The 27,108-nt window shown below is 34.3% G+C and overlaps 1 protein-coding gene across 2 annotated transcripts in view; it reads right to left on the bottom strand.

The window, feature by feature from the left end:
- Positions 1-1,866: 1,866 nt before the first annotated feature.
- LOC129750556 (nuclear hormone receptor FTZ-F1-like) overlaps positions 1,867-27,108 on the bottom strand; it is a 448,891-nt gene continuing 423,649 nt past the window's right edge. For both annotated transcript variants that reach the window (XM_055745525.1, XM_055745526.1), the window contains 4 exons: positions 9,181-9,454; positions 9,018-9,118; positions 8,028-8,952; positions 1,867-2,631 (listed from right to left, as the gene is read on the bottom strand). In XM_055745525.1, the coding sequence (XP_055601500.1) occupies positions 8,806-8,952; positions 9,018-9,118; positions 9,181-9,454 (522 nt within the window). In that variant the 3' untranslated portion in view covers positions 1,867-2,631; positions 8,028-8,805. The remainder of the gene's footprint in view (positions 2,632-8,027; positions 8,953-9,017; positions 9,119-9,180; positions 9,455-27,108) is intronic.

Here is a 27,108-nt window from a genome sequence, read left to right as displayed (position 1 = left end):
AAACCGATCCCTAGGCCACGTGTCACCTTGAACTTAACCTAGTAGATACATAGATAGAAAGAAAGTATAGGAGAGAGTGGGGAATCTTCGGGAAAAGGGACCAAGACCATAACAGTAGCAGAGTTTATATGTACATGGTCGTCCAGCCCGGGTCCGAACTCGATATGGCACCACTTCCAAATCCAGCGACAGCGATCGAATCTGAACAACAGACACCGATCGGTCCTGACCGGCTTTGGGGTTCCATCGAGAATTCCGGATCCCGCGTGAAGGACAACCCCCCGGATGGTGGATCCGCTAGAGATTAGTTTGTTTGTGTCTTCTACTTTTTTTTGGTTTAGGAGCTTTGAACTTGGGATAAAAGGAGAAAGAACGCGTGAGCGGATCCACAGCCCTGACGGATTTGCGGGCAAGGAATAACCGTTTTTTTTGGTTTTCGTATATATGTATGTAGTGTTTCACTCGCGCCATTCGCTTTTCTGGTTGATGTTTTCTCTTTTTTGGTTTCGGTTTCACTTATTTGCAATACGATAGAAATAGAATGTCCATACAGAAATTTTGTGGTGGTTTTAGGGGTAGGAAAAATATGTACAGAGGTAGTGACACGGATTTTTTTTTCCAGTTGACCCGAGACGATTTTTGGCTTGAATCAATCGAAGATTTTCACTTCGGAGCGATGGATCGTTTTTTGTTGGTTCGCCGGACAATTTTTGGGAACGTTGAGCTTCTTGAAAATTCTGTGCTCTAGTTTGGTGTTTCATGAAAAAGTAGGATAAATCAGAAACTGACGTAAAAACCGAATAAATGTACGAAGTAGAGCGAGAATTTTATTTCAATTAGGAATCAGAATAAACCGAGCTATAGAGAAACAGGAAACAAGCAAGAGAAGTTTGTGAAAATAAGAAAAAGGTTCCAAAAAAAAAGAAAATAAATAGAAAAGACTAAGAGGTAAACAGAAAAGGATAAACATTTCAAAAGGAAAGAGATAAGGTAAAGTAAGAAAAGATGATAGAATAAGTTGAATAGTCGAAGTCAATAGAGAAAAATTTCAAGTGAAAAATACAGTCCGAAAATAATAAGAAAAAAGATACACTGATCAAAATAGAGACACAGAATCTTTGTGAAAAGACAGGCAAATTTCCTATAAAAAAAAGCATGTCGAAGCCTCAGGTAACAATTTTTGGTTACTCTTCGTTCAAGTTTCAGCACAAAAACTTCACATTTTCTCTTTTCATTGACATTTCTGTTCCAATCGTTTAAGACCTTTTCCAGAAAAATATTTAACAATATTTCTCATTTCTGTGTTTTTTATGAGTCGTTTTAAAGTTTCACTTTTACGGTAACATTTACATACTTTTTTTCTCCCTCTCTGTGCATTTAAGGGAACAGATAATTTTGTAACTTTTCTGCTCTTCTCAATTTCAACGATTTGAATCTGCGGATTTTTTTGTTTTTCCTTAAATTTGAATCCATTGACTGCGCACTGTTGATTGTTTTTTGAATGGTTTTTTTGTTTTCTTTTTTTTGGTATTGATAATTACACTTTTTTTTGCTTCTTTAAGTTTACTTAACAGGTTCCCTCTTTTCTTCAGAGAAGGTTTAACAGGACAAATATGGCTATTTTATTTTCGTTCTACGATTACTTGGAAAGAGGATATTGATTTTTTGTTTTTGATTAAAGGGTTCTATTTATTAATGAGAGCCGGTCAAACGTTTGTTGAGATGAAATGGATTTTGTTCCTTTTTTTTCGGTGTGTTAGTTTGCATAATCGATTTCCATATTGCACTGTTTAAAAATTAGATACCCACGGTATGAGACAAACTAAAAACGAAAAATGGACTTACGATGTAGTAAGGAGAATTCGATAACAGTTTAACATTTATTGAACACTTAGTTTTAGATCCTTTGTTGGTTTTGTTTTGTTTGTTTGTGTCGTGTATTGTAGCTTACATATTTAAGCTTTCTCATGAATGTTTGAAAGTTTTGCTGAATATACTTGATTTTTGTTTGAAATGTCTATAGAGCAATTTGGTGGTTGTTGAATCTGAATGGTTTTATCGGTTATTAATTTTTTTTCTTAATCTGTTTGATTTCGCACACTGAGTAAGATTCTTCGGTTAAACTTTGATTACGCGGATCGTCTGCTGGCTGTAACTAAATCTAGTAACTATTTCACAATTTGTTGCATCCGGTTGAATTGGAACTTTCTTCCCCTATTTTAACCTCTCTTTTCTAAAGAGCAATATTACTCACTCGGGCGTGTTGCACAGTATGTTGTAGTGTAAATACGGTAGAATTAAACCTTAAATCGCTGAGATGAAATGGTAACGACGTTTGTTTTTTTTTTTTTGTTATTTGCTGGTTGTTGTTGTTATCTTTTGCTGATAAGTTGTAAATGTTTTCGTAAGCATAATTGGTGAGCTTCCGTTTTGAATGTATTAAAAAAAACAACTGCTTAATCTGGTACACTCTGATTCGGCGTACTAGCGATGGCAATTGTAGAATATTATCCTGGTTGTTTCTATGATTTTGTTGTACGATGTCCTACATTTGATTCGGCAAATGTGGTACGGAATAGTCATTTCATAGTGGCTGTCGAGTGTTTTGATCCTTTTTTGTTGTACTTAAACCTGTAAATAGAAGTTAAAAAAACGATTAGATTTGTACAGATTTGGACAACAAGAAGAATTGGATTCAAAAGTTATTCGAGCATTTCTCTTATATTCACTAGAAAAATGTTATCATAACACTGGCTGACTGACATATTAAAGAAGTGTTTCACAGTGAATTGAGACTTCCGTGAAAATTGAAACGGAAAGTCGTAGAAGTTGATTTAGACTTCCTTCAATAAAACCAGGTAAAAAACCAGGACATTGAGGGGTTTCTTCTTGTGTTAGGAGCTAAGGGAAAATAAAAAGTAATGCATTGAATTGGGACTTCCTACTTATCTTAGGGCGAATTGAGATTTCCGTTGAATGAAAAATTGGTTCAACAAATAAAAATCGACCATGATAAGGAAACGAAGAGAAATTAAGATCAACTGTTTCTTTTAAGATAAAAAAGTGTATATTTTTCCGGAAAGATTGAGACTTCTAGCTTTAGAACTTATGATGTGAACTAAGATTTCTTTCAACAGAAGAATGTAAACAGCAAGTTTAAACTATGCTGAATCCATATCTGAGGAAATTTTAGAATTTTGAAATTTTTGAATTCAAAGATTATTATATTAATACATTAAGAAGCGCAAGCTATCTAAGCCGAAAAATATAAAAAATCGGCACTCCATATCTCAGAAATCACTAATTTTTGTGTCTATGAGTTACTGATAGTGTTATGTATCATGTTTTCCAATATCATTTTCTTATTAAATTTATAACACTTGACTTATGCTTCTAAGTGTGCCGTACTCGTAGCAACCGAAAAAAAACAAGATATCTCGTATTTGGTCCGCAATTGGTTAAGATTTGAAAAAAGGTGTAGGCATTTCATCAAAATATAGACAGATTAAAGTATCTAGAAAAGTTGCAGTGGAAACCCTGCTAAAAAATGATACAATAATGGCTTGAGACTCCAACATAATTTTTTTTGGGTTGAAGATTTTTTTTCATGTCTTCTTTAAGACCTGTCTGGAAGTTGAGATTAAGACTTCCACTTGTAAATAAGAAAAAAAACAGAGATACTAGAGCGTAGTCTAGTTGGAATAAATTCATACCGACTCGAGCTCCCGAAAAACGTGAGAGACCTGCGGTTCCTTGCAACATTCAAAATAATGAAACCTGAGATAATAATGAGACCTGAGAGCAAGTTCAGATTTCTATCGTGAGTGCTGCTTTGTGCCGATGCAAAGATTTATAAAAAGCTTGAAGAAAAGGAAACTTTCTAAAAAAGATAGAAACTTCTGGCTATAAGAAAGGTCTTTTGCAAGAACTTCTTCAAAACGGTATGAAAATTTGAAACTACAAATAGGGGAGAATGAGGATACTTGATTCCTTAGCTATATCTCGAAACTAGTTTTACAAAGGTCAAATGTTTCTGGAGCAATTTAAAAAAAAAATCTTTTTTGAATTATTAAACTTTTTTTGAAAAATTTACCAAAATGTGACTTGAAGATCTTTTTCATAACTTTAAAGTGTTTCTTACATGGTTCAAGAAGTGCAAAATCTTATTCCAAAAAAGTCAGTTACTTTACTGCCTTAGTAGTGCAATAAAAAAGAAGTGAAATTTTGTACAGTTAAAATACATACATAACATAAAATACAGTTAAAATTGTTTAGGGCTTGTGATATAGCTCAGTTGGCAAGTCTGTTGCTTCCTGAGCCGATGTCCGCGAGTTCGAGCCCAAGAGTAAACATCGAACACAGTTGTACCGGATAGTTTTTCAATAACGATCCGCCAACTGCAACGTTGATAAAGTCGCGAATGCCATAAAGATGGTAAAACGACTATAATCGAAACAAAAAAAAAAAAAAGTTAAAATTGCATTGATCTAGCATTGAATTGAAGTCTATCGAATTGAATCGGTTTAATTAATTATTAATGAGTTTACATCTACGCCTTATTAAAAACTCGATACTTTGAAACTTGATTTGTAACGGCGCAATACATGATACTGTTTCTAGTCAGTTTGTAACGTATTTTTCTGATGAGAGTATTTGAAATTTTACACACTTTTTTGAAGATCTTTTGTTCGAACTTGTACGTCTGTTCTCTATGATGATACTAAGCATTTTACTTGGAAGAATCGTTAAGAACTGTATGATCCTTTTTTTTTTATCCAAAACTGTTACCTACAATAAATTGAAATTTAGTTGCAAGTTAAGAGAGATTCATTAGATTAGGCCATGAGTAAGGAGAAAAATTCCAATATGATTGAGTACAACTAGAAAATCATTATTGGAAATGATACCAAAAATTCATAATAGCAGTGAAACAGGTGTCTTTTTCAGAAGTTCGACAGTGGATTGAGATTTTTTTTTCTGCACATAAATAACGTTTTAACATTGGAGTTGATTGGGACATTTACTATAGGATATATGTATCATGTGACCTTTCCAATATGATTCAAATAGTTATCTACGTAACACTCTTAAACATTCTTAATCATAACCTTCCTGGATGCAGAATAAAAATTCTGCTCAGATTTTTTTTGCGTCTAACGGAAACTAATAAATTGGTTCAATATTGTTACTAAAATATAAAAAAATATACAACAGATAGATTTTAGCATAGCAATCTATCGCTACGGGTTAGGTTAAAATTGCCAGATTGCCCGGTTTTATTCGGGTTTGACCGGATATTTATCACAAAATTTGGAAACATTTCGGCCCGGCTCGGTTGTCCGGATTTTATCGAAGAATGCCCGGATTTGGCCCGGTTTATTTACATTATTTGGTAAATCAAATATTAAAAAAAAACAAGTTGTATAAAAAGAAACATGAAAGGTTTTTTGGAAGCCTAAAATACGATTTAAAATCTGTCGATGAGTTTTGATGAAAAACATTTTTTTAATTATTTTTTTTTTATTTATTTTAAGTAATTTCTGGGTTTTGACAAAATGTTCTCGGACATTGCCCGAATTTTTGGACGTCAGTTTTGAAATCAAATGCCCGGATTTTGTCAGGTTTTTCATAAAAAAATACCCGGATTTGTCCGGCTCAGATACGTGCTAAAAAAAATTTCCGCGGTGAAAAAACTTAAAACAGCAAAGTGAAAAAGTTTCTGCTGGTTAGATGTTTCTGATGGTGAAAATACTATTCAAGAAGAATTGGGCAATCTGAAGGCTGTTATGACAAAGCGAATTCAATCCCAAGTTAAATCGTACATCGGTACAGCAATCTTTTTATTAAAACAAAAAAAAACAAATGATTGAGACTTCCGCTATTTAACATAACGTACGAATGTATTAAGACTGCTGTACAAGAAAGCAGAAAGCAAGACTGTTTCCTATGAAATCACACATTCTCTAGTAGATGATTAAGGATTTAGCTTGAAAATTTTTCGAAATCAATTGAGACTTCTGCATTATGTTATAGTAAGCATGCCAGATTGCCCGGATTTAATCGGACTTGCCCGGATATTTGATACAAAATTTTGGAAATATTCGGTCCGGCCCAGATTTCGCCCGGATTTAATCACTTTATTTGCAAAATCATACAAAAAAAAAATCAAATTGAGTTATTATACTTTTTCGTGACGTGAATTCGGTACACTACCCTGTTCTGTTTTTACTGAGTGAATTCACGTCACAACTTTAAAGAGGCATAACTTTGTTCGTGATTGTTCAATCGAGAAGTTATGAACACCAAATTGTGGAAAATTGTTTTCTCTATTATTTATTTGAAGACACCAATATCCTATTCCCACAGAGATAACAGGAAATTAAAGTGGTATGTACTGAAGTCAACAATGGCCAATTCTAGTGTGAATTCACGTCACAAAAGTAATCGATCACAACACAAAGAACTTAAACTTTTGAATGACCAAATTATATTCATTTTCAAGTAAATTGGTTGGCTTCTTGAATCGATTTCACGTTACGGTGGAATGTGTCTAGATAAAGATTTATGAAAATCACTTGAAATTTAAATATTTCATCAAAGCACATCAGCAGAGCTCAAAGCTTCTAAAATTATTGTGATGATAAAAAAAAACTCTGAAACATTGGTTTTTGAAATCTAAATATTTAAGCTTTTCTACAAAATCTGTGCTTCATTGAATAAATAGATGAGTCCGAACAGATCCGGACTAACATGAATGCTACATAATAAAGAATAGCTTTTCTCATGAAAACAGTTCGGAGCATGAGAATTTGGACGATGGAAAATAAACCTCAGAATAAAAATTAACTCATAACGAGACTTCAACTGTCAATAAAATTGTGAAGTAGATCAAGACTTATGATTGCGGACAATCATCTCATTTTATGAGTTTCCTGTGAAAAGTGGATACAAAAAGTGTTCCGAGAATTGATACTTAAGAAAATTTAAAAATGATTAGGACAACCGCTTTTGAAAACGATAAGTACAATTCTCAATTTTTTGCATGTTCTGTAGATTTTTGAGAGGACTGCGCGAACCGAGATGCCGAGACTTTTGTCCGTATGAAAATAGCGAGTCAATCGTGACTTTTGCAGAAAATAGTTAACCCGATTAAGATCAAGCAAAGTGGTCTGAATACTGAAGAAGAAATTTTTCAGCGATTTCAACTTCTTCTAAACGAAAATGCGCATTGAGACTTCCAAGAACTAAATAATGACAAAATGGATTATTCTGGCACAAGATTTCGTGAGTAACTTGAATAGAAGTCTAAGCGGGTAACCACCTCAATTTAAAGAAAAATGATTAAGAGATAAGGACATCTGCTAGTGGAAACTACCAAAAGCGTTTGAGACTTCTTAAATCGAGACTTCTGAATGTGGAAACCGATAGTGATTCTGCTAAAATTAGTGTGGATGCACAAGTTTGATAACAAACGAAGAATGTAATGAACTCGTAAACAAGGTAACATAGATCAAAATAATCGATAAATAGGTGATTAAAAAACCATTTGATTGAGACCGTCGCTTGAATTTGAAATATTTTTTGTTCTTTAAATAACTGATTAAAACTTTATCTATGCATAACAGTTAGGCTGGAAAAATTTCAAATCCTTCTTTTTTCACTCGGAGTAAGAACACCGTGAGAGGGGAATATTTAAAAATAATGCGAAAAACAAAAAACTGAAATTAGTTGCACGAAACCTTGTATGCAACAAAATTGTACAATATATCATTGCACAAAACTATAAATCAATTTTTTTTTCTAAAAATAATCAATAAAATGAAGAATACAAAAAGTGAAATTACTGCCATCTTCGACCATTAGTTTTTGGGCTTGTAAGCTTTTGGATATTTTTTTTTTTCGAAATTTACATAAAATTCTTTATGTACTCTACCTTTAAGTTTCTTCGAAGAAGGGGGGGGGGAGGGGGTGTGGCGAAATATGAAATTGATATTTGTGCTTTACTCAATAAAAAAAAAACAACTCACCTCTGCACAAAAATGGACGCTCGGTGCTGCTGGAAAGAGGGTTCTCTTTCGCTACAGTTGCTGATCTTCAACCAACAAAGGCAACCGTCAGAGGAACTTCGGGCCGAAATTCCATCTGGCCTGGGCCACACCGAAAATGCAAATCAACTCACAAAAATATAGACAAATGAGTGCGCACTACGTTGCGTGTTGTTGCGTTCGTGCGTCCTCTGGTGAAATGGAAACGACTCAAAAACTCAGAAATTCTAAAAACAAGCAATTTCCCGGTCGTTCAGTGTTGTTGTCCGGATTGATTTTTCTCTGCTTTGCATCCGGATTCGTTTCTGTATGGCTAGGATTTGTCTGGTGTAGTAGTTAGATGCTCTAAGGTGTCTGCTTCTAGTTTTTGTTTGCTGCTTAACTTGTTATAGAAACTCTTTCCCGTATCCGCCAAGGTTTAAACATTTCTTCCCTATCTTCTAATAGCTCTAGCTAGGCTAGCACACAAACCGGCGCGCGCGCAGTCGTCAACGACTGCCGTTGCTCTCCCTCTCTCGGTTTCTATTGTTTATTTGTTTTTCGATTTTCTCTCTCGCGTGCGCTCTTCCTCTCTTTCGGTCTCTCGTTCCGGTACTCGCACGCTCTCACTCTCGCTCGCTCTCTCATTCATCATTTTGAACACGATATCACGGTGGCCGGTCTTCATGGACACAAGTTTGTTGCTGAATTTGTTTTTTTTTGTTGATGTTTATCCTTTTTTTTCTTAATTTTTCTCTTAACGACGATCCTAAAACTAGGTTTATTTCCGCTTCGCGTGCAGCATCTCCATCAGTAGCGTCTGAGAGGGGGCACTTCCGGCGCAGTGCTTTATGTACAGGTGTTCCTCGCCTCGAGCTGCCATTGCGTGGATCTCCGGAATAATACTGAGCAACTTACTAAACTTATCCTGTAGATAGGGACAAAAAAAAGTTAGTAAAGATTGCTCTTAGTACAGCAATTTGGGTTACTTACAGGCACCGACGGATAGCAGGTGAGGGTGTAATCCAGCAGCGCAGCTTGCACATTTTCATAGCCTTCCACCACCGTTTTCCGGTTCGTAATCCCCCGGACGTCTGAAAGAGAGAGAGGATAAATCTTTAACATCATATTTGATCCTTCGAGAATCGATTCTAACCTTGTTCGCCCTTGCCGGGGTTCAGCAGAAGCAGGAACTTCATACAGATGTAGTCGCCGACGTCGAACTTGAGCTCCTGCAGCTTGTTCTGCAGCTCGTTGAACCGGTCGGCCAGACTTGGGACGCCCAGCAGCCCTAAACCTAAGAGATCAAACTTCTGCCCGTTGTGCAGGGTCGTGTCGTCCGGGAGGCCGTTGTGTAACCGCTGGTGGATGTGATCCAGCACCAGCATATCGGACCAGCTGTTCTGCAGCAGCTTCATCTGGTCGTCCACCTAAGGCAGGATAAGGATATGCGTGATTAGTATTTGTCAGAAAAGAATTAAATTTTCTGGTTTATACTCCTGTATAAAATTGAAGAGCTTCTACACATATTTGTGCTTTCAAAAATAATCAAAACTTTGATACAATATGTATATTTTTTTGGTATTTTAAATGCATGGAGATTGTGTATTTGACATTAGGCAGGTTTCTAGGGTTTCTCTAGAAGATTCCTCAGACAAGGTCTTGAGTCTACCGAAGAGTATCTGGAGACCTCTGACTCGTTCATCAACTACAACAGTGTAACCATCGCTTAAAATGGACTAGATTGATTAATGTTCAGGAATTAGTTACACATATTATTGATTAAATAACATTCTGTAAAAGCTTCTGTCTGGAATAGTATTGAAGTCTCCCATAATTCAGCAATTATAGTATGCAGTGGTCCCAATACCTTCATAACTTGAATTTCATAGCATTAACACGCCACGCTCATTTTGGTTGTTTTACTAAACGGGCGCGAAGAAATTCACGGAGCGAGAAAGGAAAGAAGGAGAATTCCAATATTTGAAACGTGTGTCTTGCTTGACTGAGCGGCTCACTTGAGTAAGGGAGCGTCACACGTTTTTGATGTGACGGGGCCTCACAGGAAATACACCCGTGTTAAGGTCTATCAAGTATTTTTTAAACAAGAATTGTTATGATGCCTGTGGAGTGTGGATAGAGCAAGGACAGTCATTATTGATACGAATAGTAACTACAAGTTACCGTCAACTGGGGTAACCTTCAACACTTTTCAACATCAATGTTATCTAAAATATTATATCCACAGATATATCCATCAAAAGTTTCAAGGTGGATGGGACATTAAATTGACGTACTCAGAAAAAAAAATTGGTTTCTTCAATAATTTTTAAATTTCTAGAAACATGCGATTTTTTCCATACCCAGAAAAGGGGTAGCTAGCAACAAATTTTATTTAAATGAACAACGTGGGAAAATTTGTAATTTTCGATAAATTTTTGATGCCATAAAGGCCATAACGAAAAAAAAACACCAATTGAAATAATTTTGGATCATTCTAAATTTTACATTCTTTCCTGTTAATAAAGCTCTTAAATTGTGCTGCATATATTTAGGGGTAAAACTTCCATTAAAAAATTCTACAAGCTGAAATCATGAAAATAAATGTTTGGATGGATGAAATTTCAATGTCCACAAACACGTTATTCAAAACAATAAAATTCAAGCATATGGATTCGAAATTTATGAGGTGCCACTTTGAATTGATTTGTGCCTTTTTTTTCAAATTTGAGGATGTTCCGAAAAAATTTTTACACCAACAGTGTTGATTTAGGATAACACGACCAATATAAAACTTTTAGATAAGCCAGTCCGTTATACTGAGTATAGTTTTTTACGGCAGCAAAAAAAAAAAATTAATAGGTGCTGTGATATTCAAATCTTGCATTTAACCCCGCTGTTAAATGATGCCTCGTTTGAATGTATAAAAATAGGGTGTATTAGATTATGTCACGTTGAAATCATTTTGAAAATTAAAGTTGAAAATTTCGAAACAATTTATGTTCACTGGAAAATTGATGAAATGGAGAACAAGAGATGCATATTTCACATTTTCATATGTGATGAAAGAAATTAGAGAAACATGAACTATCAAAGAACGAAAGAACATAAGCCGTAAATATCATGAAAATTTCGAAAAAGATACAACGGCTCACCGACAGGACTTGAACCTGCAATCTCCGCTTCGGTACAACGGCGCGTTAGCCAATTCCACCACGGTGAACGTGATGGAACCGGCGAACACGAGCAATCGAGCTCTGCCGATCAACTGCTGGACCTTCTATCGAAACACCATGTATATCCCGCATGTGATCTTTCCCTCTATTGATCTCTCTTGTTTCTCTAACCCCACCCATCGACTCGGGATTTTAGCCGAGCGAGCACATGGTCGATTGCTTCGGGTTTGCCGCAACTTACGGTCAGATGAAGAAGCAATCAGTGCCGCTCAAGGTTATTGCAAATAAAAAAAGATTAACCTCCTATTGAAATTACTTTTTTTAAATTTAAGGCTTTTTAAGCGAACTGAAGAAGAACATTTAAGAATCATTACTTAAGTTATTAAGGTCTGGATCTACTAAAGAGTGATACGGTCAAAATTTGGCCAAGGGAAAACGCGTGTAAATCGGTGAAATCGTTATTTTAAAAAATCAAGTTAAATTTCTATTTAAAGTTTAATTAGTATAAAATTCAGGAAAAATATTCAGTTAGGCTTTTCGCAATCCGAATTGCCGGGCCTTACGCTTAACCCCTGCCACCTTCTTCGCCGCAGAAAGCCAGTTTGCCTTGAACTGCTGCTCGTCCTTAGCAGTTTTTTTTTGGTCTTCTTTAGGTTCCGCTTGACAGTAGCCCAGTATTTCTCAATTGGGCGGAGCTCTGGCGTGTTGGGAGGGTTCTTGTCCTTGGGAACCACCTGCACGTTGTTGGCGGCATACCACTCCATGGCCTTTTTACCGTAATGGCAAGATGCCAAATCTGGCCAAAACAGTACGGAACAACCGAGTTTCTTCAGGAAAGGCAGCAGACGTTTATTCAAACACTCTTTCACGTAAATTTCTTGGTTGACAGTCCCGGAAGCTATGAAAATGCTGCTTTTCAAGCCACAGGTACAGATGGCTTGCCAAACCAGATATTTCTGCGCGAACTTTGACAGTTTCATGTGCTTGAAAATATCTGCTACCTTTCCCCCTCCTTTTGCCGTATAAAACTCCTGTCCCGGAAGCTGCTGGTAGTCGGCTTTGACGTAGGTTTTGTCGTCCATTACCACGCAGTCAAAACTTCGTCAGCATCGTCGTGTACAGTCTCCAGGATCGTGTTTTGGCCGTCGTCACTACCTTCTTGTAAGTCGATAGTCCGGCTCGTTTTTTGGCTCTATGCACGGTTGTATACGATACACCCAGCTTATTTGCGGCATCTCGGAGAGAGAGATTAGGGTTTTGCTTGAAACTACCGGCAACTCTCTTTGTCGTCTCAGCGGCTTCCGGTTTTCGATTTCTCCTCGATCCAGACTTCCTGGCTGTCGACAAACGTTCCCCAAACACTTCAATTACATTTGTAACGGTTGATTTGGCAACTTTTAGCGATTTTGCCTGCTTTGCGTGCGAGTAGCTCGGATTTTCACGATGTGCGAGTAAAATTTTGATTAGCTGCTCTTTTCCTTGGACGGCATTTTGACAACTGCAGAGTGAATTCCAAAATCAAAAAAGGAGGGATCTACACACACACACACCTTCAAAATGAGGGGTGTTCAGGTTTTTCAAATGCAAAATTGAAAGAAATACGTCAAGTTGATATTGGCCAAATTTTGACCGTATCACCCTTCAAGGTCTAGATCAGCACCAGACTTTTATCAAGGTTTCTGCTGTGGTGGTAGTTTTACATCGTCATGGAATAGGATTTTTGTTTATCAACCTGTGCATTACAGCAGGTACAGTGAATGGAGAATTTCAGTATGATTCCCAAGCCAAAAACGTAGCCAACAGAACAGGGCTCATACAAAGATTACTCATTGGTATTTTTGTTAGACTTGCGTTATAGGCACAAACAAATCCAATCACTTCTATATATTTTATTATTTTTATTATTATTGTTATAATAATAATAATAATTATTATTATAATACTCTTAGATTTAACTCGTCTAACATTTGTGAAGTTTTTTTTTTAATTTTGTTCGATTTATTCACCCAAACAAAGGTAGCAAAATTTCAATGCCTGTCGGCAATAACTCTATGCATAAAATGCGCTGAAACTTGCATTATATCAAAGAAAGTATGATTGGAAAAGCAACTAATAGCATAAAGACTCGAGATTCCAAGCAAAATGATGCATGACCACTACATCGAAGCGAAACAAGAAAATTATTTTATGATATGGTTTTTCCAATTGGATAATTCATCCCAGAAAAAAAAATTAAAAAAAAAATGCCGATTGATAGTGAGAATTGAACAAACAACAACTTTTACTTTCATCTTGCCAATCCCGACAGCTTAATCAGTGTACTACCTGAGCGAGATGGTAAGCGGGGGTTAGTTATCATAATCATATTACAATTGTATACGGGATCTCAATTAATTTCATTCCAATACTTTTCTAAATTTAGGTGTAGTTTCTGTTATGAATTATCGTTTTGATTTGTTCGACAAACTCGTGAACTCGGGAAAATATTTAGATTTGGTATTCTGATGTGTTGGCAATATTCTTGAAGACTGCTGATGTATTATTTGTTAATTTAATTTAAGAGTTTGCTGGTATGTTTTTTTCAGTTTTATCAGTTCAAATTTATTCGGTTGCATAATTATGGGATTCTAAAAAAAATAATTAATTTAGACAAAAAAAAGCTTCAGTTCACAATTGAAACGATAAAAAAGTTGTTGGACGTGGATCACAAGACCTTTTTTTTAGTTTTCACAAAGTCTCACTTTCGTAAAAATTCTTAATTTTTCCTAATATATTCTTTCTTATTAAAAAATTTATCCAATTTTGAGCGATTCGAAAGGGATAGTGTTTAGTAACATGATTCGAAATTGTTCATATTTTAATCTGCTCAAATGTTACTATCGAGTAGTCAACTATTCAATTAATCCAGTCGATGTTTTTAAAACCATCGGGATTACAAATATTTTGTCAATGTGTTAATCTCAAGTAGGTACGTAATTATACTAAGGTTGCCAGAATTTTTTCAATACATATTCGGGCCAGACAAATCCGGGCTATTTTATCTGAAAACCTGGCAAAATCACAAAATTCTTCGGACAATATCTGGGAAAATTTGATCAAAACCCAGGAATAACTGAACACAAATCAAGAAATTAACTTGAGCAAATTTTTTTTCATCATAACTCATCAGAAGTATTCAATTCGTTTTTTAGGCTTTAAAAAAACCTTCAATGATTTTGTTTATAAAACTTGTAAAAATATATTGGATTTGGACGTATAAATATAATATTTTTACCACACAGTTTGCTTTTTTGTTTGTTTAGACAAATAAAGTGAACAAATCCGGGCAAAACCCGCGCTTCATTCAACGAAATCCGGACTACAGGACTTTTGCAAAATTTTGTATTAAATATCCGGGCACAATCTGGCAACCTTAAATTATACATATGAACATACGTTACCGTTCATAATTCTATAGAAATGGAACGCACGCGCACTGTCGCTTCGAATTTGAACTTCCATAACTTTTTGCTCTGATAGTATGTTTTTATTAAGCTTTCTGCGTAAAAAAGATATACTATCACTATTTTTTCATAAAATTTGAGATATAGTAACTCTACGATCATAGGACTTTTTGAACTTTGTAATTTAAAATGCAATATCTCGGATACGACACAACGCCATTTTTAAAATTTAGGAGAGTAATTGTTGAAATATTAACCTAGCATGTCTAAAGAAAAGTTCTATTGATGGGATCAAAAGTTACGCGAAGTACTTCAGGCGTGATCCTAAAAACGCTATTTCTATAGAATTTTGGACGAATGTTTCCAGAAGAAATTCGTATTTCATGTTCAACAACCAGTAAATCGATTCCAATCAAAAACTTTAAAAAATATCGTGAGATTCTGACTTGAAAACACAAACTAATCATTCCACTTTTCTGTTTCGTTATTGCTTTTGCCAGACATTTATTGACTGGATCGTGGATGTAAATATCTTCATTATCGTCTGAAAATCAATAAATTTTGAATCGTATTTTTTGGTCCGACCCTAAAATATTGTACCATGCGTATGTTTTTATCCCATCGATTTCAATTATTATTGAGTAACTTTTGGTTTAAAATTTTTTTATCCGAATATTGAATCAACCGTAAATCATGCTAAAAATACCAGAGACCAAACGCCTGGTTGAATCAGAAGATGTTATCGCACCAGCATAAAATTTCACTTCGATGGTCCAGACATCCAACTCACTAAAAAATCATACGAAACTCGTAAACATATATTTTTTATGGGTATGTTTTATCACGGCCCATGCGTACGTTATAACACGCCAATCGGGGGCATTTTTTTCAAAATGGCCAATTTCACTAGAAAGTGAATTTTTTTAAAAAAAAAACCACAATTGAACGTTGATGTAGCTCAAAAAATCAACATTTCAGTATTTTTTTAAATTTCGTTTAGTCTATTTTCATTTTCGTTCCAGACTAAATGTCTTTTAATATTAGTGTGGTTTTGGTCTTCGGCTGTTTTCGGATGTGCTCAGCTCTATGGTACGTATTCAATACGCACCAAAGCTAATTCGCAACACAGTTTTATTCTGTGGCTTTTGATAAAGTTGTTAAAAATAATTTTTTGAAACAGCTTTATGAATTTAACCCTTCATTTCATGATTTTTTATTTAAAAATCATTTTTAACAGTTGGAAATGATGAGTCAAGTAAAAAAAAAATTAAAAGAAAATACGATTTTTCATTTTTTCCCTACATTAATTGTTACAAATTTATTACTTTTTGAAACGAAGGGTTAAGTAATAAAAAAAATAATTGGCATTTTAAAAAAAAAACACTTTTCTTCAACAAGTTCAATTGTTTTTTACTGAAAATGTAGATAATTTAAATGACAAATTGGCAATTCGCTTAGATGGGGCATAAGAAAGAATGTTCCCCTACCGATTTTTTTTTTGTTTTCGTTCATAACTTTTTTCTGACTTAACGAGATGGGCAAAACGGATAATTTTAATCAGTGGCTTAGAGCCGGTCGCTTAAAAAAAGGGCCGGGTTATATAAGCGGCTCAAAATTGAATTGTGTTTTATAAGATCATAATCAACATAAACTGAAGAGCAAAAAACAGCAGCCTTTCGTTCGTTCTCTCGAACCAAAAGAACCGCAGTTCAAAAATGAGGTATGGCTCGAAAAAAGCTATGGTTCAAAAAAAAAACCACGGTTCGAAAAAGAGCCGTGACTCGCCGCTCAACTCTGTTTAATAAAATGACCGGCAAGAGCGGAGTATGGAGAGCGGTTTGATTTGATCAAATGAACGGGGCTCCATTCTCTGCTCGGTTCTTTTTCGAACCGTGGCGTCGCCCTTGGTATTTTTTTGATACACGGTAATTTTGGTTCGAGAGAACAAACGAACCGCTTTCTGCTGTTCTCTGCTCTTCAGTTTGGTTGCTTGCAGAGATGCCAATGTGCCTGATTTTTCAGAATTTGCCTGATTTTTTGTGGCTCAGCTTGACAACCTGATAGGCCATTGAATTTCCCTGATTTTTGAAAAATGCCTTATTTTGCCTGATTTTTGCGAATGTGATGAAAAATGGGTAGTAAGGAACTGGATTAGGTACCATTGCTGAAGTAAAAAAGTGAAAATGTGGCTGGATCAAAGTAATCGAAATATTCCCTTCAATTCTTATTTAAAAAGGGAATTACAGGGAATCTTTCGATTGCTTTGATTCAGTAGAGTTATTCAACCTAAAGCTTAGTTCTTTTAGAAAAGGGACACTTTCTTATGCTAATAGCTCATTTACTGTAACCGGACATTTAAAATTTTGACAGCATTTTGCTGCCTGTGAAAAGTACTATCAGATCTATTTATTTTTTCAAAATTTAAAATTTACGCATTTTTGAGATATTTACGAGAAAAAAAAAGTTTGCACAGTTTCCTTCAAAAACCATCATTTTTAAATTAATAGCTGACAAAACCTTTGTTGATTCAAAGAATTACTGTGTTTGAGTGGTGGAAAAGTATGCAAACACTGTCATATATGTTCACAAAGTTCAAATTAAGCATTATAGTAAAGTACTTGATTGGCAAATAAGGTTATGGGTCATTAGGGAAGTCAAGTCTCATACCAGCATTTTTTTATCCCCTCTCTTGACCTTTAATTTTGTTCAGCAAACTTTGGAGTTTATGATGATCAAGAAAAATGTTTGTATCGTTAAGGAAATTGAAGAAAACCAGGAGAAAGTAATAATTTTTTTTCTAGAAAAGACATCAAAACGCCAGATGGTAAATTTAATTTGTTTTAAAAGATGTTTTTTTCTAATTATAGTGGTAATTAGTTTCATTAGTGGAAGCAACATAAAAACGAACAGTACATTGAGGTGGTTAAAATAAAAAATCATGCCATCGATCCAATTTATGATCTGGGTATAAAAATAGAAATATGTTTGATTTAAAATAAAAAAGAAAAAAACAATGTTTCATCTGCTCAATATCGCACGATCTCGGGTAGCAACACTTACAGTTAAAAAGGCCATGCGAATGTTTGACTAAAATTCCTGTTGAATTCGAGGCATCGATGCAATCGCTAAATCAACGATTTATCCTTTCGTGGCATCTAATCTAGGGATCAGAATCAAACAACCATATTTCTGTTCTAGGAAACACGTCATCGGACTGATAAATTTAAAAAAATCCGCGCGTTAAATGTTAGTAAAAGTAAATGTTCCACCATGGAGAAGTGCTGTTCTCTGTTGTTGTCATGAAATATGATAGAGGAGCCAAATAGACAATTTCAAACAATGTAAAAGTTGGCTTGAAATTATTTTCGCACTTATAAGGACTAATTTTCAAAAAAAAAAAACTGCAGACTTTCGACTAAAACTATAAAAACATAACTATGAGGAGAGACAGACTGTTTGCAGGTGAGTATAAAAAAATGTTGCGATTCAATTTTAATTTTTTTTTGATAAGGCAAAGTTCATACAATAAATGAAATTTTTAAAACTCTTTGTTTCTCTACAAAAGTCCAATCATTCATTATCATACATGTACGAAATACAATTACGCACTCGCTTGTAACTTTGACTAGCTGCCATTTCTGTCTGGGTTGATATTTTTCACAAAGTCTAGTTCAACTATCCAACTAATACTCAAAAAAAATTTGAAAACTATACTAAGACTGGAAAAAAGATACTGCTATTCTGGTAAAAACGAAAAATTTGATCAAAAGATGTAAAAATGTTTGATCTAGTACCTGGCCGAGTTTCATCAAAATCGATTGACGCGATCAAAAATGGGACCGGTCTGAAAATGAGGTTCATTACTGTATAACAGGCGATTTCCTTCTTTTTGAACGGATGTTTGTATGGAAGACATCGTAATCATTTTTTTATTGTATTTTTCTTTTCAAGAGTTTTCAATGAAAATTGTCAAAAACACAGCAAATTTTGTGAAGCAATTTCAAATTTACCTACGAGAAAAGCTGTATTTTTTTGTCCAGTCATAGTACAGTCCTCAAATTTTGTGGAATGTTAGTTGGATATTTAGTTAAGCTAGACTTTGTGAAAATTTCATGGAAAAATATCAACCTAGACAGAAATGGTTGCTGGTCAAATTTGGAAGCGAGTGCGCTGCTTCACGCGATTTCATTCTTTTTTGAACGTAACTGTATATTATTTTTATAACAAAATTGTTATAAAAATTACTATTATAAACTTATGATTTATACAACTCTTTCTGAAACTTTTCTATGGTCATACCAATTATCAGAAAACTATTCTAGTAATCATTAATCTTATTGTTTCGTGAAAGCTACTATATGATAGCTGATAATGTAGCAAAAAAGTCTTTTCAATGATCACAGTATGTATCAAACAACTATTACTGTTAACGTTCTAGAATAATATTTGTATATGCGAGTTCATCGTTGTCCTTTATTTCTGTTCGCTTATTTGTATTCTACTGGGTATTTGCTACGGAGCTATAACAAACAATTCAAATACTTTTTAAATATCTTTCGTAAAATGTTCTCAAAAAATCAATTTAATCAAAATTTCAATGATTTTTTATTATTTACAAAACATTGAACAAAGAAAAAAATATTTAAAAAACTTTGGGTTTGAAACCGTTGTAATTTTGTACTAAAAGCCTTTGTCAACACCTCGAGCGTGACAAGCCCACACCAGAAAACCGTTCAATCAGTTTGAATGACAAGACAATATAAGATTAATTCTGTCAAATGTTGATCACATTCGATCAAACATGGATACATTGGATATCCACAGTTTCTTCAACATCACCAAAAATGGGCAAGCAGCTGCAATGATCATGATCGAACTGTAAATAAGCTACAATAAAGAAAAATACGATCTGACACTTCCAATAATGTCGCAAAAACCGATCATTATGCGTGCGGTTTTTCTTTGCGACGCCAGCCTTTGGGCCACAATTGTTGTATTTATTTATATTCATTCATGTAATCGATGTGAGTGAACAAGCGAACATTCGCCGCCAAATGTATTGAAGGTAGGTCCAAAAAAACGCCATCAATAAGGCTTGACCATGGCCCAGATTTTGGTTTTGGCTCACGTTGCGTGCTGTTCTTAGTTTTTTTTTCTCTGGCTTTCGAGACAACTGTGCCATTGACAGCTGTCTACTTAGCTCGCCATCTGTCAATTTTATTACATTGTGCAAGATTGTTTGAAGAGTACAAAAAATTATGTTGATATCTAAATAGGTATAACAAAAGTTAACATAACGGCTCGAAGGTTAAAATTAAAAAAAGAGTTTGTAGTTGAGTTCGAATGTAAAAACTTCCTGGAAAAATGAACATCCAGATGCTTCTGAATGTACCACCTACAACGTTTCCGGTTCTAGAAAAGCGGCGTCTATATTCTAGTATTCTTTTTCCAATCCAGAACATTTTTTCCCATCCGGTTCTGGATGATTTATTGAGTCGAGTTAAAATGTTTAAATCCAGCCAGACATTGGCCTGACCCGGGTAGGAATAATGGTCTCACTCCTCCGGCGCGGAATGGGTCTTGATTCCGATCATTCGCCATACGCGATGAAAGTGCATCCAAATAAATCCACCCAGACAAACATGTCAAGGTCGCCGGTCGTTTCGCGACGTTTTCAATCTTGAATGGATTGTTGACGATGAATGCTTCCAAGACGACGACACGTCGACGCGAATCTTGCGTATGGAATGTAATTTAATGGTGCTTCATTACGAGTCAGGCGTATTCGTTCATTGGCTCAATATTTCTTTTGAAAAAAAAAATGTAATGCAGAGCATTTTTACGCACATGACTGGTCTTCAGACGATTTGATGTCGATTGAAATTTATACATAAACCGTATGAAATTCGTTAAGCATTTTCAGCTACAAGTTGAATTTATTTAAAAATGAAGCACTAGCTCTCAACATTCAAGAGAATTTGAATTTTGGGTGGGAAAACAAATTAAGGTCAGCAACTGTTACTTAGAAGCAAAAAGCCCACGACGAACTGTGGACAACGTCATCAGACATTGTTACATGAACGAACATGGTTTTACAATAAAATGCAGCAAAGACTGCCCTAAGATCAGGACCATTCCGAGTAGCATTTGGTAATTACCAAGACATGAAATGGAAACAAATAAGTTCTAAATGCATAAATCAGCATCTTACTCAACGCAAACGGCGTACAACTTTATGACTTTATGACATGCCGGCAAGAGCGCCATTGTTTATGTTTACACAAATTGGAATACAACCTGCTTCAGTTTTGCTTCCACACCACACCAAATGGCAAATGGGGGAGCAAGCAGATACAGAAATAACAAAAACTACAAACCTTTTAATGCAGATCACTACTAACTAGTGGTATGCTTAATTGGCCTGATTTCCATGCTCAAAGACAGAAACTTACGAGCGGCACACACGTTTGTGGGTACACATTTTAGTAGCTAAACATCAACAACAATCCTCATGTAAATTACATATACTTGAGGTCGCGCAGATTTGCACTGATGGTGGAAAAATATAACCTCCTAAATGTGAAGCCAGCAGCCGATGGAAATGGGTAGCTGGAGCCCCTTAATGTATGGTAGCCGGTGATCTACAACATATGTTGACAGTTATTAAACAATTGGCCTTTGGAAAGTTGAGATGTCAAAACTAAAGCGTGTGATTTTATGAGATGAAAAATAATTTTCCATCAATGTTTACAAAAAGGTTTGGAAAATTGGTTTGTTTTTGCCAAAGATGATCAAAATTTTGCAACATATTCAACCCCTTAGGTTTCTGAGTTCACACTACACGTTTTAATGCTTAGTTCATATAGACATGGGACAGTTACAAATGCGTGTATTTAAAAAACAATTTGTTTGATCGAAATACTTCCTATGAAGGAAATAATGGTGATCTTTTAATAATTTATGAAAGAATTTGAAAAAATATGGTTTGCTTTTTGTAAGAAAAATTATATTTTATTTTTTGTATCTTCCATCTCGGCTGGCACGCACTTCTTTTGAGTTATGTTATTGATAGTTTTCCCATTTATACTTCGTGCAATATGTATTTTGCATTGCTGTATCCTCCTCCTTCAATTTCTGCTACTTTTTGCCCAATACTTCCATTTTGATAGAAAATGAGAATAATTTGGTGGATTCAGCTGTTTCGAAATTATAAAAACTTGATTATTTTTGTGCCATTAAAAAACGTTTTTACTGGAATGACTGCTGGCAAAATCTGAAAAACTATCATGAGATTGAACTTTAAGTATAATCGGTAAGTTAAGATCGTATGTTGCGAACATACATACAAGAGAACTTTTTTAAGTTTAAAAAAAAAGCGGAAATTTAAGTTTCTGGTTTCGAAAATTGATGTTTTTCGTACAAAGTAGCAGAATCTTAGCAAATCATTATATTTATGACAAAACAACCAGCGAATACATACTTCAATCTGCAAGTGACCTTGCCAAGATCAGAAATGTTATAGAAGACAGCCGCTGGAATTATCTCTTGCATCGTAAATATCTCAAAAATGCATTTAAGTATTTTAAAATTTGCAGAAAACTAGGACGGATAATACTTCTCACAGGCAGCAAAATGCTGTTAAAAGTTTTTCTTAGCCAAAACTTAGAGTGATTCCTTAGCCATGTGGGCTTAGTGGAGTAGTTATGAACAAGAGGTACAGAATTCCGAATAAACGCCGTACACGCCGTTATTATTATAGAAGAGCCTCAAAACTGAACAAATGTGATAGTCTGTCATTCTATTAAAAAGTTACAGTTATAACTTGCAAATATAACTGTACAGGAGTTTTCTGATTTAATCACACTGGTGAAACCGTAAATTTGGCGAAACTAAAAAAGTGTATAAATAATATTTATGTTTTGTCTTAAATGATGAGTTAATGTTTTTAATAAGTAGTGGACATCGTAAGTATTCATCAGATTTGATCATTCGATGCATTAAGAGAAGTTAACCTTAAAAGAAAACAAAGAATTGACTTCACTGTACAATGTTCTCCTGCAAAAAAAATTCGATTTTTTCTCAAAGCCAAAGCATGTAGAATATGGATATGAAAATGTCCATCCCATGAGAGTGCACAATTGAGTGAGACTTTTAACTTTTAACGAAAACACACGAAAAGACATTTTCTCTCAATTCGATAATAAAAATTAATTAAAATAGAATGAACTATCAAGCGTCAACCGCACCAGAAAAATACCTTCTGATACATCTTTTAAATCACACACGTCAAAAACATAACTTATTAAAACTGCTCTAAAGTTCTGCTATCAGAAAAGCTCTTTGGAGCCAGAGGGTTTAATTTTCAAAAAGGGTTAAATTTACAGTTAACTGCCGTATTAAACAATGTATAGACACAGTTTTTTCCAGTTTTTTTTCGATTCTCGAATTGTGACAGGTGTAACTATATTTTTACACCTTATATAATTATATTTTTATCATCACAAATTTGATCAAATGCAAGGTATAAATTTACGAAAAATATGTGGGGACTGGTACAACTCGGAACCTTAAAAGCGTGATTTTGTCGAAATCAAAACTTTAAAACAATTATCAAATTATCGGCTCAAAAGGCTTCGAATAATCTTTTTGGTAATCCTTTGATATCCAGAATGTTAGAAAAAAAAAGAAAAAAAAACAGATGAGAACAGTAAATCAGCCATATTCCCACGCATTTGTGAATTTGAGATAATTAATCGGATAAACTAAAACGTTTTTCAAACTGGAATGACGATTTCAGACACTTAAATACACAATCCAGTAGAGGAATCAACAATTAAATGACATTTCAACATTATTAAAAACTCATTTTCCATACCAGGAACCAATCGAGCATAAATATAGCGAGTATTGAAACAATAGAACAGTGAAAAAATTGAAAAACTACTGTATAAGTTTTGTAGTTACAGCCATCAACAAAATTCATGTCTCTGAGAAACGAGCATCGTTTTGAAAAGTGATTAATCAATTGTCTCTCGTCAATGTAAATGAAGATCTCTCGTCAACGTTAATGGAGATAAGATGAAATATGATTTTCTGTTAAAAAATAATTTTACCCATGCACAAAGCTGTGTTCATATTTACCCCACAATTTTTAAGATACGGGGTAGTTATGAACACGTGTTTTCTGAGCGTTGGTTGATGATTAAAATTTACTTTTTACAGTTAAAATTACGATAACCATTCAAATCTTGAAAATAAACCTAAAACGTTTATAAGTTTTCTAGAATTTTGGATCTGTGATTATATGAAAATATGCTTCCTACCTATGTAATACTGAAAATAAGCCATAATTTCTCAACAGTATATTTAAAAAATCAACAAACCTCACTTAAATGCTATGTTTTGATGTGGTTTCAACCTAGGAATAAAGCCAATACAAAAAGTCATCACATACATGAACCTAAACAGTGTTCATTATTGCCCCATAGATAAGGGGTATTTATGTACACGCGGGGTAATAATAAACAGGTAGTTGAACCAGTCATTCATTTTTGGTTACTTTTCAGAATTTAAGTACAGAAAAAAAACTTTTTCGTGCTTCTCGTATAAAAAACTGAGAAATTTTGTTCATAGTTGCCCCACTTAGCCCTATGGTGAAGCGTGAAGTATACAATTTCGCCATATATCGTTCAACTGCGTAGTGTGAGGAAAGACGTCTATTTGACCTAACATCAATTCTTCTTGTCCTTGTCATTCGTCTTCGCACGATTTGACCAACGTATTTTGTTTATTTTAATAGTGGACAGCTTTTTACCGTGTACAAATGAAGTCACCTGTTTATTAGTCAGCTACACAAAACAGTCATTAAAAATATCTTTTTCATTACTTCCCCTTTTGAAGTTTTTTTTATTAACCCTAATCCGCTCTTGAGTGTCAATATGACACTATTGGAAGTTTGGCGGCTTCTAATTTTATTCGGGTACATCCAAATAAAACAATTTCTTCGGGGGTCGGGACCCTCAATGAATTTCTTAAACCTTTAATTTTGCATGGTTACTTTTCTTATGGACGCACCCTAAAAGCCCAGGGAAAAAGCTCCCCAATCAGACCTTGAGTGTCAATTTGACATTCTTCGCTGAAAACCGCTTTATCTCTCTTGTTTCTCAACCGATTTTTACAAAATTTATAGTTTAGGAAACCTCGTAAGGTAACCCAAACATATTTTTCCAGAAATTAATAACCTACAATACTTCAATTTTCCGTTATTCAAAGTTTACGGAAAAAATCCGAAAAAATTCCCTTAGTATCCAAAAAAGCTGAAGTTAGAAGCTATCCCAGCACTTATGTAATTACACCGTTATAATCGGTATGGAATTGGCTTTCTAGTGAGTATAAATTTATTGCAGAAATCTTTCGTTAATCTACTCAAAATCCAGTGCAAAGTTGAATTTAAATACAAGAAAATCTTAGAAATTGTAAATTTACATAAAGTTAAAAAACAGCTACTTTTGAAAATTCGTTCAAAAATTTGTGTTTCGTATTTCGACAATCTAAAAATGCAAAAATGTGTTAAATTACGTCAACTTTTCAATCCTCTTTCCAAAATTTATCTGGTGTGATTTAAACTATTTTGACGGTTCATGGATTGAAAAGTACATCTTTTTTAACATTTTTTCTGCTCAAGATCTTAAAAAAAATTCAAAAAATGTATCCTTATGTGCAACGTATAGCTTCTTATTTCAGCTTTTTTGGATTTTTTGGATACTAAGTGAAATTTCTCTCACATTCCCTTTCTTCACGGCACCAATCATCTTCACTTTTATTTAAATTTTAGTTCACTGCTAGATGCTCTAGTACTCCTTAAATGATTGAAAGTGATTGGGAATGGCTCAAAACTATCCACGAAAATGCTGTTCACTTTTTTTTTTTTTCAAAAAATGCTTTTGATTATTTGTCATCTATTTTTTGCAAAAATTGAAAAATTATTTTTATCAAAACTTTTGAAGTTATTATTATTATTTTTGAGGGACTCTTAACATACGGAGCTCAAAAATATAAAATTTTAAGTACATAGGAAAAATTATTAGCGAATACTTGAAAAATTTGCTTGTGTATTTTCTTAGCAAATCTTCAACAACAAAAAAGTTGTTTTAGACCCTCCGATTGATTTTTCTCCTAGATAGTTCAGGAAGAAGTCTCCTCTATTATGAGACATATTTTCAGAGATGCCGTTTTTTTTGTTTCTAAAGGTAAAAAAAAGACATGTAGGATGTAGGAACACTCTCCCTACAATTTATTTTTTAGATTATACCTCATTCCCTCATGCCCAAATATTCAACACAGCTGGTGAAAAACTATCACAAGTCTATTATTTTTTGTATTAATTATACTGGTTCGTCTCTGGAAGTTTATTTTAAAAATTATAGTTCAAATAAAAACAATCATCCTATTTCGATAAGGTTTAGCATTTAAATATTGCCACAAGAAATTTTTGAGAGCTGTTTTGACTGTTTAAAGTCGAAAAATCGAAATTTATTTTGGTTGACGCGTTTGTGTTTTACTGAGAAGCATAACTCAATTAGAAAGAAACTATATTCAACAAAATTGTGATTTTAGTTTTCGATCGAAAATAAGCTTTTAACTTATAATATTTGGCTTTTTACGGTCTGAGATTTTAATAAAACAACTTTTTATTCCAAATACAAGACATTTTTTGTGGTCTTTCTCAAGGGAACTGGAAGTTTATTTGAGTATAATCAATCTTGAGCCTTGTAAGTGAACTATTATAAAATGTGTAAACTCACTTATCAGTCTGCTTTTATTGTCAATTTCGTTTCTTTTCCAACGGCTAGGTGTCCGGTATTTGGAGCTCTGTGGGGGTATCGTTGATTTTACATTTTCAATCATATTTTTCAATTTATAATCTTACAGTTTTAACCAGATAGAAAAGTACTTTTTGAACTATGGATACTGTGTTATGTGGATTGTGTGGGTATTGTTGGAGGTTAATTTTTCTGAGTAGGTAAGTGGGATTGATGACCACACTGAACCTAAAATCAAACTTAAAATACACTTGAAGATTCACTTAAAAGTAAGAATTCAGTGAATTTCTTCAATTCAAGTGAATCATGTACATTTCACTAGCCCCTTACTTGAATTTAAAGTGAGCGAGTCAGTATTCACTTACTCATCACCTGAGTTTTAAGTGACTGGCACTTGAATTCTACTGGATGTCCACTTACTTCTACGCTTACTTGACCGATCACTTAAAATTCAAATGAATCTACAAATAGCGCATGTATATGTCGGAAATGTTCGGATTGAATATGTTTATTGTGGTTTGGAAGGGAAACTTAAACGAGTTGTGTTAGTGACAGTAGACGCAGTTATTTTTTAGTATTAAAACAATTGTTTACTTCCAGAGCTCGATGAAAACATCGTTTAGCATTGCTATGATGTTGGTTG

The sequence above is a fragment of the Uranotaenia lowii genome, chromosome 3 (assembly GCF_029784155.1).
Source record: "Uranotaenia lowii strain MFRU-FL chromosome 3, ASM2978415v1, whole genome shotgun sequence".
In the NCBI taxonomy this organism is placed as follows: domain Eukaryota; kingdom Metazoa; phylum Arthropoda; class Insecta; order Diptera; family Culicidae; genus Uranotaenia; species Uranotaenia lowii.
The sequence above is the reverse complement of the archived record's forward strand: the minus strand, read 5'-3'. Positions and strand labels throughout refer to the sequence as shown.